The sequence below is a fragment of the Moschus berezovskii genome, chromosome 22, assembly GCF_049115385.1.
Source record: "Moschus berezovskii isolate FMDL1 chromosome 22, NW_MosBer_1.0, whole genome shotgun sequence".
NCBI lineage: Eukaryota > Metazoa > Chordata > Mammalia > Artiodactyla > Moschidae > Moschus > Moschus berezovskii.
Genome location: NC_142481.1, coordinates 14,185,241 through 14,203,173, shown reverse-complemented (window position 1 = coordinate 14,203,173; position 17,933 = coordinate 14,185,241). Strand labels below are relative to the sequence as shown.

Sequence of the window (17,933 nt, the reverse complement as noted above, 5' to 3'; positions counted from 1 at the left end):
AACGCGTGCATATCTCTACTTATCTATATGCATATATATTGGCTATTATTGTTCAAGGCTCAGCTTAAATGTCATCTCAGATAAATGAGAATATAAATATTAACAATTATGCCTTCTGTTTAGCTACAATTTCTCAATTCCAAACACTAGGCTTTGTGGGCAGAATTTCCTTTACTCTAAGGCTGTTCTGAGGATTACAGATTAAGGCCTGTAACGGGTTTAGTGCAGTGTCTGGCACATGGAACACTCTCTCGGTTTTCCATTTCCAATTCATTCTCCTCCCTAAGGCAGGGGCTACTGCCTCAAACTGCTCAGTAATAATTATCAACTAGCACGGTAAATCTTAAGAAATCCTACTTCTCAATTTTTATCTTTTTTAAAGAGAAAAATCAATGGTTCTTGACGTCTGCTGGGTGGTTGTTTCTTTAAGAACCCTTGTCCAGAAACCTATGACCTGTGGGCCCAGTTGTAAGCACCCCCCATACCTTGCAACCCCTCCCCGCCAACATACTTTTTGTTCTGAACCTTTCAGGTCACCTTACTATCTGAATATCAATTGTCCTCCAGAGAATGCCCAAATCTTTACCTTTGGCGGGTTTATAGCAATAAATCATTAAGTCAACATTTACTGAATACTTGTTGGGTGCCAACGCCTCTTTTAAACATTCTGCAAACAGCAACTGGCCAAAATCTCCACAACCACCTTATAAAGCGACAGCCACTGGGGAGGCACCATCTTATTATCCCATTTGTTAGAGGACAAAACTGAGGCTCCAAGAGACAAAGACACACAGCCAGGAAGAGGCGGCACTGCCCAGCTTGGGTGGGGGTTAGGCCTAACTACTGACCACCAGGTCTTCTGACAGACCCCCATCCTCCACCAGACCCATCCTCTTTAAGGGGGATTCCAGCCCCTCCACCCCGCCTCGGGGGCCCCTCGCTCACCAGAACTCGGCCACGGTACTCCCGGCGCACCTCCACCTTCACACCGCGGGCCTCGACCCGCACGGCGCGCGTGTAGCTCACGGTCTGGCTGCCCCGATGCTCGTTTTCCACCAGGACCCGGAAGGTTTGCAGCCCTGAGGCCTGGCCGCACGAGCCGGCCAGCAGGTACGTGCAGGTGCCCATGAAGTCGAAGCGTCGGCCATCGAAGCTCACGTAGTGCGGGTCCCCGGACCCCTCGCAGGTTCCGAAGCGGTCGGGGTAACAACCCTGGAGGCCGTTCTGGACGAGGCAGCGCTCGCCCTTTGGGCAGCCCTGCGTGTCGCGGCATTGCACCTGGCCGGTGGTGGCGTCGCAGGCGCAGCGCCGCTGGCAAGTGTTGTCGGCCCACACCTCCTGGCCGGGAGCGAGCGGGCGGCCCTCGTAGGTGCAGCCGCAGGACGAGGCCGCCACACAGGCGCCGCCGCTCTCCACGAAGCCGTCGAGGCACACGCAGCCCTCCACGCACTGGCGCGCCGAGCAGTTGGACGGCGCCGCGTCGGGGTTGCAGGAGGCTTGGCAGGCCGGGGCGCAGAGCTCGTAGCGGCTGTTGGCTGGGCAGGACAGGGCTGCGGGGACACGGGAGGGTGAGCCAGGCCTGTGGGGACGGGCCAGGTCCTCCCTCCCCAAGTCACTGCGTACCCACGGCTCCCCATCTTAGTTAATGGCACGCCCATCCTTTTGGGTGCGCAGGCCCCAAACCTGAGATGTAGTTGACTCCCTCCCCTTTCTCCGCTCAACAACCAAGTTGTCCGCAAATCCTGTGAGCTCCATCTAAAGGAGCTATCCGGAATCAGACCTTTCTCCGCGCATCACAGTCCCCGCGCTGGTGCTGTCCGCTCCAGCGGCCTCCTGCCTGGTCTCCCGGCTGCTCCCATCCTACATCTCATCCTGTTCCTCACCTGCAGCCAGAGGGATCTGTCACCACTTGAGTCCCCTCTCCTGCTCAGAGCCCTCTGGTGGCTCCGTCTTGCTCTGTTTAAAAGCCAGAGTCCTCCTCTTGGCCCGTGAGGCTCCCCAGGTTCCACGGTCTGCCCCCTCACCTCCTCCTCCTCATCTCCTCCTTTCGGTCTGCCTCTGGCTCTCTCCGCCCCCGCACGGTGGCCTCCTCTCTGATCCTCACACTCCCCCCTCTCCTTTTCCCCTCTGCCTGTACTGTATTAGCCTTTCCTCACTGAAGGCATGCAGTTAAGAGAAGGTTCCTGGAACCCAGATGGCCTGGGTTCCAATCCCAGCTCTCCCCTTCTTAGCTGTGTGATTATGAGCAAACACCTCCAGCTTCTCTGTGCCTCAGTTTCCCCATCAGTAGAATGGGATAATAACAGTCTCCTCTATGTAGAGACACCCCATGCAGAGTGTCATTGCTAACTCACTCTGTTGCCTAATCCTGGTCTCTGCTCCAAAGGCACCCCCTCATAAAGGTCTTCCCTGAGAACTCTCTTCCTGAGCCTCCCATTTACTCTTATCCCATGAACTTTGTTTCTTTTGCTCTCTGAAGATATTCCACAGTTTACGGCTTACTGTCTGTCTCCCCCACTAGGACTATAAATTCTTTGAGGGTGAGGACCTGATCTGTCTCAAACATGTTGGAATCTCCAGCACCAAGGACAGGGCCTGGCCCACAAGAGATGCCCAGGAAATACTGTGAAAGCTAATGGGGAGATAAATGAATGCACTGGTGCCTCTTTTGCACCAGGCATTGGGAAAGCCAGTGGTGGTGGTTGTGGCGGTGGTGATGGTGGTGTTTACTGGGCAGTGAGGACCCAGCAGTGAGCAAGACAAACCCCAAATGGCCCCTCCGGAGTCCCTGTCTCAAGTCCTGAACCTGGAAGCCTCCTCCTTCCTGCCCTGGGCTTTCTGCCTCCTGAACATTTCTCTGGGAGCCTCACAATGGCAGAGGCAAGTGAGTGTTGGTCCCCACTATGCCCATCACCAACACAGGGGTGGAGCCAGATAGGGGTTTAGGGGATGCATGAATGAATGAATGGGTATATAAGTGGAATGAATGATTCAGTGAATGGATACCTGGCTATGGAGCTTGGACTTTATCCAGAAGATGTCGGGGAGTCATGGAAGGGTTATAAGTGAAGTGATACTCACATGTCTGCTTTGGGACACCTCATGCCAAGCCTTTGCACATGTCCTTCTCTCAGCTTGGAGCCCATTTCTTGCCCCCTGCTTTCCCATCTAGTTCTAATCCCTTCTATAGGCTTCAGATTGGGCATCCCTTTCTCTAGGAGATCCTCCTTCACCCCACAGGCTGAGTCAGGAAGCTTCTCTGGTCTTGTATAGCCCCTCTGAACTTCCCTCATCCCAGCCCTGACCACTCTGGACCATCACTGTCTAGTGATACATCTGCTTCAACTTTAGGCTCACTGTGGGCAGAGCCTGGCCATCTTGGCCATTGCTGTGTCCCCTGCATTGTCCAGTTCCAGACTGACCACAGTCAATGCTCAGATGCAGGGGGCACCCCTGCCTCCTACCATGTGCTCCCAGCCCCCACCAGGGTATCACTCACGGCAGTTGGCTGGCAACCTCCAGTTCCCGACAGAGATGCCAAGCTCCAGGCAGGCCTGGGTGTAGGCACTGAGGCCACGGCACAAGCTGGCTCGGTCCCCATTGACCACACACAGGTCATACACACATTCCTTCAGGAAGGGCTGGGGGTCCAGGGCCTCATGACAGACAGCGAAGGGGCCGCTGGGCTGGGTCAGCATGCCACAGAGACGGCTGCCCTCATAGTGCTGGGTCTGGTCTGGGGTGCAGGCAGGACAGTTTTCTTGGCAGCCATCCTCACAGAGGTAGTCCCCATCATCCAGCTTCCAGCTGCTGGCAAACTCCACAGCATCGGGAGCCTGCTCTGAGTCAGGTGTAAGGAAGTCATCAGTGGGGTCACCATTATAATTGCCACACAGTCCGCGCACCTGGCCCTGGAAGCGCACGGGCAGGCTGAGTGCCAGCTGGGCATCCCAGTCGTAGCTAACCACCAGCCCGAAATCCAGCTCCACCACAGCCCGTGTCCCGCTCTGGTACACTCGCAGACGTCCCCCATACAGGGAGGCAGGCAGGCGTGAGCGCTGGTTGTCGATCTGCGGAGGGAAGGAGGAGGGGAGAGTCAGATCCCCGTGTGGTCTGGCCTTCAGCCCCTCATCTCTTCCCACGCGTGTCCCTCCTCTAGTCACGTGGGGAGTCCTCCCTGCTGTTAGTGCCACCCATCAAGCTTCAGGATCTTTGCTTCTGCCTTTTCCTTGGCCCAAAAGGTTCTTATCCTAGAAATACACATGGCTCACTCCCTTGCCTCTTACAAAGACTTTGCTCAAATGTCACCATCTCAGGGGGGCCATCCCTGACCACCCTATTTTATATGGCAACTCCTCCCTAATCCCTGTTCCCCTTCTCTGCTCTATTTTTTTCCCTCTAGTGTCTAATTTTCTAAAATGCCATCTGCAACAACTATCTGATGTTTATTGCTGTTTAGTCACTAAGTCATGTCCAATTCATTGCAACCCCACGGACTGTAGCCCACCAGGCTCCTCTGTCCACGGAATTTCCCAGGCAAGAATACTGGAGTGGGTTGCCATTTCCTCCTCCAGGGGATCTTCCCAACCCAGGGCCTGAACTCACATCTCCTGCCTTTGCAGGCGAGTTTTCTACCACTGAGCCACCAGAGAAGCACTAATCTGATGTCTATTGACTCTAATTTGACTAGACGGTCAGCTCCACAGGACAGGGATTTTGGTCTCCTTCAATCACTGCTTTATCTCCAGATACTAGAACAGTACCTAGCAGAGTAGCAGGCGCTCGGTGAGTGAATGAAGCACGGCTGTATTAAAGAAACATTCACTGGGCACTGACCCTGGGCCTGGCCCTGGCCTGGGAGGACCCTGGAGATACATAGATGACCAGATGCCATTCCACTGGGGAGACAGACCTGTCACGAGATAGTGACAGATCAGAGTGATCAGGGCTGGGACAATGGAGGCATAAGAGGCTGCAGGAGCCTAGAAAAAGGACCAGACCTAAACTTGAATGTCAGGAGAGGCTTCCTGGAGGAAGGGACACTGAACTGAGCTGTAAAGGACCAGGCAGAGAGAGAGCCACAAAAACCAGGAGGGAGAGAGGTGTTCGTTTGCAAACGTCCTTAGTGGAGACAGAGAGTCCAGCTGGGAGATAAGGAGAGCATTTTCTCTGTCCCCAGGACCATTTTCCTCTTCCTGAGCATCTCTTTCTGATTCTTCCTTCACACAGTCTTGTCTTAGCCAACTAGACGGAGTGTAAAAAAAGGAGTAACAGAGAGGACAGCACGAGCAAAGTCAAAGGTAAGACATCATTCATCCAGTCAGCAATGCCTCCCCGAGCTTCCTGTGTGTCCAAGTCTATGTCAGGCAGTGACTGAGACAGCCCACATTCACAGGCTCTCAGTCCAGGGACCACTGTCCAAATCCATCTCCTGCTCAAGACCACGGATCTTCATTTTTACATGACACAAGTAGTGTTTGTTCAGTGCAGAAAACTTACAAAATACACATGATCAAAACTGAGAAAAGAGAAAACCACCTATATTGCTACACACACACACACATATATTTATGCATCATGCAAGTTTCTTTTTCTATCTTTAAATCCATTTTTTAAAAAATAATGAGCCCAAGCTGGAGTCACCACTTCATGAACCCCTATTGTCTCTAAAAGTCTTGTGGGCATCCTAGCACCATTCTACCTGTGACTGTAAACCTTTGCTAAGTCACTGACCTCTGTAAGGATCTGACAAAGTAATAGTTCATCTCTCTGAAAAGCTACAGAGCATATGCAAGATCCTGGACATAAGTTCAAGGAAATCTGAGGTCCCCGAGTTTGTGCTCAACCTATCTAGACCTCAAAAACACCTGCTTTAATTCACATGCTTATTGATCTCACAGATCCACTGCACACTCACAAGACAAGAGAAGTACAAGAATATTCATGGGGACTTCCTGGCTGTCCAGTGGTTAAAAGTCCATACTTCTAATGCAGAGGGCGCAGGTTTGATCCCTGACTAGGCAACTAAGACCCCACATGCCTCTCAGCCAAATAAGTAAAGTTTATAAAAGAGATCTCCATTAAAAACTATAACTTTAAAAAAAGAATATTCAGGGCAGTACTGCTCACCATCATGAACACAGCATCCAATCACAGGGGCCTGAGCTAAAGGAACCACTGTGCATTCAGCCAATGGCAGGCTGTACAGCTACAGAGAGGAAAGAGGAGGCTCCCTCCCCACTGATAAGGAAACAGCTCCAGAATGCACTGTTCTGGGCAAAAAGTCAAGTGCAGAACAGAGCCCACGTACAGTACTGTTTGCTAACAAAGGGGAGAGGTAAGAATGTATGTCTGTATTTACTTGTATCGGCATAAAGAAACCCTAGATGAACACTTAAGAAATCAGTAAAAGTCATGACCTGTGGGGAGCAGGGGAAAGCAGGTGGAGATGGGGGTAAAAGCAGGACCTTTCGCAAGTGCCCTCTTGTTTTGAGCTGTGAATGCTTTATCTATTAAAAAAATTAATTGTAGCAACAGGGAAGAACTTTGAAACTATTATGCTGAGCTTAAAGAAGCCTTCCACAAAAAGCTTCTTGCACTGGCTGATTCCGTTACTATGAAGTTCTTGAACCAGCAAAAGTAACCTCTGGTGGAGAAAAGTTAGAACTACCATTGCCTCTATCCATGGGTTGGCCATTGTTTGAGAAGGGACATGAGGGAATTTTTCAGAAGGATGGAAACATTCTATAAACTTGACAGAGCTTAGATTTGCACATTTATCAAAACTCAGTGAACTGTCCACTTAAGATGCATGGATTTCATTATGTTTAAATTTTATCTCAAGGGTAAACAAAAATGTAAAATATTATATTCTAGTTAATGGTTTACATGTTGAAATCTCTAGTGATGAAGTGTGTTGATGTCTAGAACTGACTTTCAAGTGCAAAAGAACAAATGTGAGTCAGTTGTAGTGAGGTGGATGAACCTGGAGCCTGTTATACAGAGTGAAGTAAGTCAAGAAAAACAAATATAATATATTAAAGCATATGTATGGAATCTGAAAAAACAGTACTGATGAACCTAATTGCAGTGAAGGAATGGAGATGACAAAGAGAATAGGCTTGTGGGCACAGTGGGGGAAGGAGAGGGTGGGATCAGTTGAGAGAGAAGCTTTGACATACACACACTGCCGTAGGCAAAACAGGCAGCTGGTGAGAGGCAACCACCACCACCCCACCACCACCCCCACCCCCGTGCTCTGTGCTGACCTGGAGGGGTGGGACCGTGGGGGCGGCGGCAAGAGGCTCGAGAGGGAGGGCCCATATATATAAATGTCTATGTATATATACATAGACCTACAGTTTTGACTGATTTGCCGTGTTATACAGCAGAAACCAACGCAACATTGTAAAGCAATTATCCTTCAACTAAAAATAATTTAAAAATTAAGTGAATAAAAAGAGGGGTTGTTGAGTGGACAGAGGGATAGGCAGATGATAGATGTGTGATGAACTAAGAGGAGTAAAATGTTTAAAATCTAGGCAACTGGCAAATGAGTGCTCACTGTACAACGATTTCAATCTTTCTGGATGCTTAAATATGTTCATAGCAATACATTAGGAAAAAAATCACTCCTCATTTATTTTCCTTTTATTAGATTGCTGTTATTTATATTGGCTGAGTAGCGATCCATTTACCTGAGGCAGAATAGCCTAGAGGTTCAGATGGAGGCTTGGGAGCCACCCTGCCGGTGTTCCCAGCTCCATCTCTTACTAGCCTGAAGCCCTTGAGTAGACATTCATTGCTCTGGACCTCAGTTTCCTCATCAAAAAGTGTTAATAGCGCCTACCTCTATAGACTGCTGTTAGCATTAAATGCATTAATACAATAGAAAGTGCGAAGAAACAAACCCAGCATATAGTAGTAGTCACTAAAATTTTAGGGTTTGGTCACTTAAGAAATTCCCGTTGTTGGATATTTGTCTTCTTTCTCTCCCCCACCCTCACTGCCTTCTTGATATAATAATATAAACACATTGGCATAAACCTGTTTTTCTAACCATATCTCTGAGCATTCTTAAAATGTTTAGAAATCGAATTGCTGAACAAAAGGAGTTGAAGGTTCTGCCACTGCTTTTCAAATCCCCCTTCCCCAGCCCCATGCCCTGGGCCAATTCTCTGCACCCTCCACCCCATGTCAAAGAGCTTGGGTCTGGGGTCTGACATTCAGACATTGCCTCCTCCATCTGACTGGCAGGCGGCTCCTGGGGATTAAACTCTGATGCCTCCTCTGGATTCTTACCCGGGCGAAGCCAACTTCCCCACGGGCCAGTGACACCGCATGGCCGTAGGCACGCACGGTCACCAAGCCCACATAAGAGACACGGCGGCTGCCTCGGTGCTCGTTCTTGGCGTCGACGCTGAAGGCAGGCAGGCTGTCATCGTCACTCTGCAGCTCCACCAGTGAGTACAAGCATGTGCCCATCATGTCGTAGTAGCGGCCGTCGAAGGTGGTGTAATGGGGGTCACCCTGGGCACGGCAGGTAGCCACGGAGGCCACGCACCTGGCCTGCCCATTGACCACCTTGCAGAGCTGCCTGGCAGCGCACTGCTTGCCTTCACAGGGGGTCTTCTCCAGCGTCCGCTGGGCTGGGGAGGGAAGGGGGATGGCCACAGAGAAAGAATCAGGAGTGTCCACCCCAGTGGGAATCCTGGAGTTCTCCCGCCCTGGGGAGTTTGGGTGGTTGACTCCCAGCCACCCATTCAAGAAGTGGGGAGACTGAAGTCGGGAATCTCACAGGGAGAGAGCAGCTTGGGCTTGATTGTTCCTAGGTTTGGTGGTTCCCCAGTTTAATATGGCTCAGCCCCGAGGAATTGGAAGGTGGTGAAGAGCCACAGGCAGGCACAATCACGGAAAGGCCTTCATTTTTGCTTTTCCTCTGTTTCCCCCTCCCCTCTACCTTCCCACTCAGGGTAAAAGACTAAGGGATCCTTTTTTAAAAATAGAAAATGGGGACTTCCCTGGTGGTCCAGTGGTTAAGACTCCACCCTTCCAAGGCAGGGGGCTCAGGTTTGATCCCTGGGCAGGGAACTAAAGTCTCACATGCTGTGCAGTGTGGCCAAAAAATAAAAATGAAATAAAGATAGAAAAGGGAAAACGGAAACTGTTCAACAGAATGGAAATGGCAGAAGTCACAAGCCCCATAGGTTGCCTATGTTTGCATCTCAGCACAACTAATTAGCTGTGTGACACTAGAGAGTAATTCAGACTTCTCCGTGCCTCAGTTTCCTCACTTGTGACATGGGGGTGATAGTAACACCTTCTTCACAGGGACAGTTGGGGAGGGGAGAGTAGCCAGGTTTAAATAAGCTAAAACATAAGTTAGGGTCTGGAACTGATCCCAGGTGTTGATGAGGTTATTATTTGTTATAAACATTCACCTATCTTTTCCCCATTACTAGTCAAGCTTAAAGTGGCCCTTTGTTGCTGAGTGGCTTCCATGCCCTGGAGGGTGGACAGGAGTGCTGAGAACCTGTGTCTAGGATCCTTGCTTCGGGATGGGGGCCCACACAGGAAGAAACAGCTCTTCCTCCCCTGCCCCATGGTCTTCAAAAGCTCTTGCCTTCTGACTGCTCATAATGATGGCTCACCCTTACGTAGCCCTGCTCACTAGTCCGATACCCCCCAAAGGCTCCACCGATGTTAACTTATTGCACTGTCACTTCACAATCCCGTGAGGGGTGCAGGCATTCTTCCCATTTTGGAGATGTGGAAACAGGTCCAGAGGTGAAGTCACAAGCCCCAGGTTGCACAGGCAGAGGTGGGATCTGAACCTGGGAAGTCTGGCTTCAGCATCCGTGCCCTCAAACGCTGCACTGCCTGGTGGCAACTCCTCAACAGGCCCTGTGTGTGCAGGGCCCCAAAGCACACACAGGGCCGGGTCCTAGAAATGAACTATGTTAACACATACAAGGCCCCTATAGTGGTCCCTGGTATTTTAAGAAATACTCCCCCCACGGTATCCATCATTATTATATTAATACTTTTAGACCTCCTGAGTTTGGCATTCGTATATGAGGTGTGTGTGTGAGAGAGGGAGTTAGTAATTGGTATAGTTGTAGCTTCCCAGAGGGGCTCAGTGGTAAAGAATCCACCTGCCAATGCAAGAGATCCAGGAGATGAGGGTTTAGTCCCTGGGTCAGGAAGATCCCCTGGAGGAGAAAGAAATGGCAACCCACTCCAGTATTCTTGTCCGGAAAATCCCACTGATGGGGGAGACTGGCAGGCTACAGTCCATGGGGTTGCAAAGAGTCAGACATGACTGAGTGACTGAACACACACGTAGTTGTCTATCAGTTGCTAGAATAACAAAATATTTCCAAGCTGGTTGGTAAGAAACTGCTGACCCGATCCCACCCCCTAAAGATCCCTTCCTCTTGGCACCCTGGCTCTCCCCAGGACCCTTTCCCTTTCCCTATCCCCAGACCCCCTTCCTCCACAAAAGCAATAAACAAAGGGCTGATGCCAGATACCCTGGGGGCTTCTAGAACCCTGCTGCAGAGCTGTGTCTGGTATCTCTGCAGACTGGTTGGGACCCTGGGTCGTGCCAGTTGCTAAACATTTAGAGAATTGCTTCTGTGGTAGGGTGTGGGGGAGAGGACAGGAAGGGCCTGGGAAGGCTTAAGGAAAGGAAGGATGGCAGGGAGGATTCAGGTAAGTGGGAAGCAGCCCAGCTGACCCAGAAACCACAGATGAGCATAAAGAGGATGGGAAAGGGAAAAAGGCAAGAGAGTCGGCAAAGGGGTTACCATCTGGACAGGGTCAGAGGCCATTTTTTGTCACTCACTCCGGCCACAGGCAGCTGCTGTCCCGAAGCTCACGTCCTGGTCTAGCCCGAAGGTGAGCAGCCCAAAGCTGGTAGCGGCCTCGGCCACATGGACACTGTCAGTTGTGCCAAAGTCCAATTCGGCATACGAGAACTCACTGCCTGGCACAGCGGCCCAGGAGAGTTTGGCCCCTAGCCTCTGCCCATCCATGGTCAGTTCGCCAGCAGCCTTGGTTGGTGCCACCACCAGGGCCACACCCTTAGAGCCTGGCACGCTCCTCACCACATAGGCAGGGCAGTAGGCTGCCACGTCTGGGATCAGGACCAGGTGGGGGTCATAGGTCTCTCCATCTTTGGTGGTACCCGCGCCAAACATCAGGACTTGGATGCCCACGTCTGCAGACAGGTAGAGTGGCCGGGACTGCTGGATCTCAAACTCTGCCACGTCGCCTGCCTGGAGCCCCCGGGAGCCAGTGGTGCCTCCCAGGCGGTAGGTCAGCTTTGTGGCCTGGCTGGCCATGACATAGACCACATCGTGCTGGCTGTGGAAGGACAGAGGGGGTACCACGTAGCGGGTGCCCCAGGCAGACGTGGGTAGCAGCTGCTCTACCACATGGTTGCAGTTCGAGTTTTTGTGGGCACAGCTGTGGCCGGAGAGGACAGCCACGGGGCTGCTGGCAGTGACCTTTGACCCCGAGAGGTTAGCCGTGCTCTGTACCTGGGCCACCTGGTAGGGGTCCAGGGTCACATTCAGGACATGGCCCGCTGAGTAGGACTTGCCCTTGAATGTCACCGACCCCTTCAGCCGTATACTGACAGAGGCACCGGCTGCACCCGCCACCACAGCAAACTCCTTGAGGTTCTTGGGCGAAGGGTCGGAGGGCGTGAGCACAAAGTACTCAGTGCCCAGGGTGCGGACAGGCCTCAGCAGTGTCACATCCGCCGTGTAGGGCTTAGCGTTTACCGCCTGCACCGAGATGGCATGGTCAGAGCGGACCACCACCGCATGCTGGAAGGTATTGCTGCCGAGCATCTCAGCCTTGGCGCTGATGTTGACCAAGACTGACTGCCCTGGCCTGACAGTGACCTTCTGTGTGGTGCCATCTGCTTGGCTGCGGATGGAGACTGAAGTGAGGCTGTCCGACAGACTGGAGAGGAGGAGGCAGAGATAGGCCTTGCTGTACCCGAGATTATAGTTCTGCAGGAAGGCCGTGAGGAATTCCTCACCCCCGCTGTTCTGGGGGTCCACTGAGGCCTCCCGGGTCAACCCTGGGGTGAGAAAATGCAAATGTGGGTTGCTTTATCCAATCCCCCTACCCTTGTCAGAGAAGCAGCCTCTTGCCCTGTGCCTGGCTCACAGGTTGAAATACTAACACGAGTTTCTATTTTCTCTCTTCTTTCTCTTTTCCCCTTAGTGACGCAGTGGTCACCTACCAACCTTTCTGGCTTTTGCCTTCCAGAAGCCTGAACACTTCAGACAGGGCTCTCAGGCTCAAATGCTGATGGGGCCAAACAAGAGACGTAAATGTGTGAAACAGAAGAGGCAGACTGTGCGGCTAGAGCATTCATACGCCATACACTTTGCTACTGGTTTTAATCTGTTGTGATTATGATGTCTCATAGGTTCTCCCTAAAACTGTCAGATCTTACCATTTTTCAAGAGAAATTGGAGAGTTAAATTTCCGTGTGAAATTTCCAATCCAAAATTGTATGGGAACATCCCTGGTGGCTTAGACTCTGAGCTTCCAGTTCACGGAGCCTGGGTTCAATCTGTGATCAGGGAACTAGATTCCATATGCTAGAACTAAAAGTTCAAGGGGTGCAACTAAAGATCCCACTTGCTGCAACTAAGACCCAGTGTAGACAAACAAATAAATAAAACAAATATTGCACTGTGGGGCCCAACCTCAGGTGCCAGTTTGTGATTTCTGTCTTCACAGGATGAATTGTGTGTGTGAAGGGTGAAAGGGGATTATGAGAGTATGGACAAAATGTCTCCTAGCAATAGAGAGGAGTGGGCACTTTTCAACACCTCCATCAAAGAAGAGATCCTCCAGGGCTAAGAGGAGAGAGGGAGAGGAAGAGAGAGATCACTCTATGGGGTCTTGAAGAGAGTTGTGGGGGTTACAGAGGGACTGTCTGCTGAATAAGGGGAGCCTTGAAGAACATCCCAGTGTCCCGCAGGGCCAGGGGATCAGGGGGATGAATGTAACTAGAGTAACCTAAATAGATGTTGACTGGTAACTAGAGGGCCCAGATGTCCCATTGTCTTCCAAACTTTGGCTTTATGTAAGACTCTAGGACAAAGCCCTAGAGAATTAGGCACCAAGCCCCCCCAAAATGATGTTAGTGAAATTTTCCATCACCTCGCTAAGGAACGAGGCTCTAAGTCAAAACTTGAGTTGAGCTGCAGAAAATCAAGAAAGTAGCAGTTCTTACCTACTTGAATTCGGGGACTAAAGTTTTTACCTGCTTCCCTCCAGAACTGACAGAGGGTGGGTGAATTCCACCACATTTCTCTGCCCGACTTCACGGGCATCTCTCCCAATTTCAGCTAGCCTGAGGTCACATTGGGAGATGGGTTTGCAGAGGTGGCTTCAGTGGAGGGTGCTGTCCCAGGCAGGCAGAGTTCTTCAGTCCGGAACCAGGACATAGATGGGATTTCGGTCTAACTTACCCCACAGGAGGGTTGCTCCAGCCCAAAGCATCCACCAGCTCCGCAGGGAACCCATGTCTGCAGTGGGAGAAGAGAGGGGGTCATGGGAGGCTGATCTGTCCCCCGGTCAGAGGACAAAAGTGCCTTGTCTCTGGACAAGGGCTACCTGGGCACCTGGCAGGCTGAGGTGCATGGGTCCAAGGACCAACGTATGTATAAGGGGAGTTGGACATCTGGTGGGTCTGGGGGTTGGGCAGGGAGGGCAGGACAGGAGTAGGATGGCGAGGTGGATGTCCAGTGGGTCTGGTGGGGGGTGGGATGGGGAGGCCTGGAGCCAGGGGCAAGGGTAGGGGACCTGATGTCCCACTTCTGAAGGTGACGCAGCCTCTCTCACCTGCAGGTTCCTGCGGCTGTGGGAATGGCCCCTGGGCTGGCCTATATAGTACAGTCTCTTAATTCCTCAGGCCACACCCTGAGCCACCTGCCACGCAGATTGTGCCAACTTCCTGGAGGAGGGTCAGCTGACCCCAGGGTCAGCTGGAATGGGCACCCTGGAGGCTGGTGAAGGGTGAGGGCAAGCCTGCATGCCTGATTCCTGAGAGGGGTGTGAGAACAGCTGGTGGCTGTGCCTAGGGAGTCTGCTAGAGACTTCAGTCCTGGAAGGGTGGTGTCCCCAAGAGAAACAGCTGGGGAGCAGGGTGCGGAGGGCCTGGACCTGGACTCCCAGAGGGCAGGGAGCAGGAGCTAAAAGTGGCATTTGGTCCTGTTTGCTGGTTTGATGTGGAGAAGGAAATGGCAACTCACTCCAATGTTCTTGCCTGGAGAATCCCAGGGACGGGGGAGCCTGGTGGGCTTCCATCTATGGGGTCACACAGAGTCGGACACGACTGAAGTGACTTAGCAGCAGCAGCAGCTGGTTTGATGGCTAGATTTTTTTTTTTTCCTTTTGGCTCCTGCCAGGAACAATAGTGAAGGACTCACATCCAGGTCCCCAGTCCCCCCAAGCTCTTCTCTGGTCCCCAGCTACCTATATCCTGTTTCCAGTCACTCAAGGTGGGGGGCAGGGGAGGTCAGGTGTCGGGTGGGCAGGAATCTGAGCACCTGACCCAGGGCTGTGGAGTGGGACACGATACCTCCACCCCCAACCCACAGGGTCTCCTGGGTACCTAATCTGCAAAATGGGAACATCAGAAGTAGCCTCACTGGGCTTATTTGTCTCCCAGAGGATGCTTTGTAAACTCTCAAGGACTGTGGGGGGGGGGGGAGGCAGGCTCTTCTGGTGTGGCCCCAGGTGGGGAGCAGGTAGGATGCAGGGGCTGGAGCTGTGTGCAAAGAAGGATGGAGGCCACTGTTTCCTGGTTCCACGTAGACACTGGGGTCTGCTTTCTGGAGAATTTGTTTTCTGGGAAGTGTTTTATTTACCTGAGAAGGGACTAGCTGAACAAGTTTTAGGTGATGTGGTGCCCCCCATCAACCCAAAATCTACCTGGGACTGGAGATGGGGTTCTAGGTCACATCTAGGGGAGCAGAAGCAGAGACAGATGAGAGGGGGTGCAGGTGTTCAGAGATGGAGTCTCTTCCTCCTGAGGGGCTGGCCTGACCCACGCCCTGCTCTCCTCCTCCCAGCCTCAGGACTCACTGTTTGCTGGGGAGTCTCCCCTGGGAACAGCAGCTGCAAAGCCTGGCTGTTCTCTTGGACAACACCCCAGCAGCTGCTGCCCCCTGGACTTCTCCTCCCTTATCACAAGGCCTGGGCCTGTAGGCAGCCAGGGTGGGTGAGAGCTGTCATAGCCCCCACCCAGGGCAGGTTCCCAGAGGGAGAGATAAAGACTCAGAGTTGACTGGAACCCAAAGTCAACTGGGAAAATGAGGTGAGCAAACAAGAGACTGGATGAGAGCCAAAGATACCAAGAGACAGGTAGGGGTGAGGGGACGCACGGGGAATGAGAGCTTTGTGTGGTGGCGTTCCTGGGTCCTGAGGGAAAGGATGGGCTTCCCTGGTGGCTCAGAGATTAAAGCGTCTGCCTCCAATGCGGGAGACCCGGGTTCGATCCCTGGGTCGGGAAGATCCCCTGGAGAAGGAAACGGTAACCCACTCCAGTATTCTTGCCTGGAGAATCCCATGGACGGAGAAGCCTGGTAGGCTACAGTCCACGGGGTCGCATAGAGTCGGACACGACTGAGTGATGGAACGGAACGGAGGGAAAGGATTAGGAGGAGGGGATGCTGCAAGTCCTGAGGAGGAAACAGCTATTTGCAAACAAAGATGTCAGATCTTCTATATCAGATAGATATCCCTCATTTAGCCTGAGACAACCAGAGAAATAAGGGTTGAGGGGCAGAGAATTAGGGTAAGACCCAAGGTGATTCTTCACATCAGTCTCTAAGCCTTGAGGTCTCTCCTGGTTAACCCAGAGATGAGCCTTCCCCCATTCAAATCCATGGCTGCATTCTGCAGAGTCCCCAGAAGTGAGGTGGTGGTGGAAAGTCCCACGATTTAGTATTTGACACCCCTGGGACCTTCTCCCTCCTTTCAGAGCCCAAGGGGTATGAGTGTGCTAGGTGTGTATGGAGGGGGGTTATGGTACCACACACCTTGTGCCCTACTCCATGTCATATCAAATTCTCAGAAATCCCACAGGTGATCCCCGAGATAACCTGTGGGGGCAGTTCCTTGCGGCCAGTGAAATCACACCCATCCTGCAGCAGCAGTCCTGGGCTGAGCCCAGACAAGGGGGTGCTTGTGTGTCTGAGCCTCTGGCCTCTCCCTTGCTGACAGACTCTGTTGGGGGCAGTTCTGTGTCGGTCATACTGTTGGAGACCCCTGAGACCCTCTGGCTTGTCTGGGTTTTAGAGATCCGGAGCACAGGTGGAGAGAATTTATTCTGCAGCTCAATTCAGAGTACATTCAGATCAAGGAGGTCAAAATTGCTGGAAACTTTGAACTTCATTCTTTCATGCTCTGGATCCCTCAAGGGATCTTTCCACCTCTTTGGGGATTCCTCCATCTTTCCACTAAGCTCCCTGAGGTTCAAACTTGACCTTCTTCCTCCTTTGCTCAACAACATTCCATGCCTCTCTGTCCCTGTGAATGCAAGTCCACACTCTTGGCAGGGCTGTCTGAAGCCCTAATGCCCCACTTCCGGCAACTTTCATCTTGCCGGTGCAGTTCCTTCCACTCTTCATCATATTCTACCTGCTAACTCCAGGCCTAGAATCTAGACATCCTTTTCTGCATGTGTCATTTCCCGAGAACCCGAGGTAAGGCTAACCTCTTTCATTCCTCCTACATGGCGCTGGCCATCCGCTTCCTTGCTTTATAGAAACTCCCTTTATTTGTTTGCCCTCTTGAAACTTCATACCTGCTCCGTCTGGGGTCCTGTTCTGCACCGCCCCACCCATATCTCTCAGCCACCACAATCTGACTTCCCTGTGCATTGAAATCGTTCTGCTAAACCCTCAAATGTAGCTCCTCCGTAACATCTGACACAATCACTTCCTCCTCAAAAATTTCGAAGGCCTTGTTTTCCATATCACTTTCTTCTGGATCTTGTGTTACTTTGGTCTGTTTCCTACAATAACTCTTTTAACAGTGGTGTTCCTCAGATTCTCTCTCTGCTTATTTCTCTAACTGCCTCTTTTTTCCAGGAGATCTTTTTGTTTGTGTTGTTCAGTCACTAAGTTGTGTCCAACTCTTTGCAACCCCATGGGCTACAGCACGCCAGGCTTCTCTGTCCTTCACTATCTCTCGGAGTTTGCTCAAACTCATGTCCATTGAGTCAGTGACACTATCCAATGATCCCATCCTCTGTCACCCCCCTTCCCCTCCTGCCTTCAATCTTTCTCAGCATCAAGATCTTTTCCAGTGAGTCAGCTCTTCCTATCAGGTGACCAAAGTATTAGAACTTCAGCTTCAGCATCAGTCCTTCCAATGAATATTCAGGGTTGATTCCCTTTAGGATTGACTGGTTTAATCTCCTTGCAGTCCAAGGGACTCTCAGGAGTCTTCTCCAGCACCTCAATTCGAAAGCATCAATTTGTCAGCTCTCATCATTCTTTATGGTCCAACTGCTACATCCGTACATGACTACTGGAAAAACCACAGCTTTGACTATATGGACATTTGTTGGGAAAGTGATGTCTTTGCTTTAAAAATATTTATTTATTTATGGCTGTCCTGGGTCTTCATTGCTATGTGGGTTTTTTTCCAGTTTTGGGGAGTCGTGGCTGCTCTCTAGTTGCAATGCACGGGCTTCTCATTGCAGTGGCTTTTCTTGTTGCAAAGCACAGGCTCTAGAGCACAGGCTCAGTAGTTGTGGCTCGCGGGCTTAGTTCCTTCCACAGCATGTGGGATTTTCCAAGATCTGGGCTGGAACTTGCCTCTGCTGCATTGGCAGGTAGACTCTTTACCACTGAGCTACCAGGGAAGTCCTCTCCAGGAGATCTTATCTG

At 51.6% G+C, this 17,933-nt stretch overlaps 1 protein-coding gene across 2 annotated transcripts in view; it reads right to left on the bottom strand.

Annotated features, from left to right (window-relative positions):
- The window catches only part of FCGBP (Fc gamma binding protein), a 41,724-nt gene extending 28,165 nt beyond the window's left edge, over window positions 1–13,559 (bottom strand). The window contains exons 1-5 of one of the 2 annotated variants that reach the window (XM_055412160.2): window positions 13,503–13,559; window positions 10,847–12,094; window positions 8,302–8,648; window positions 3,500–4,070; window positions 946–1,550 (exon numbers count right to left, since the gene is read on the bottom strand). In XM_055412160.2, the coding sequence (XP_055268135.2) occupies window positions 946–1,550; window positions 3,500–4,070; window positions 8,302–8,648; window positions 10,847–12,094; window positions 13,503–13,557 (2,826 nt within the window). In that variant the 5' untranslated portion in view covers window positions 13,558–13,559. The remainder of the gene's footprint in view (window positions 1–945; window positions 1,551–3,499; window positions 4,071–8,301; window positions 8,649–10,846; window positions 12,095–13,502) is intronic. The other variant, XM_055412161.2, reaches the window with a different exon arrangement.
- Between the last annotated feature and the right edge of the window lie 4,374 nt (window positions 13,560–17,933).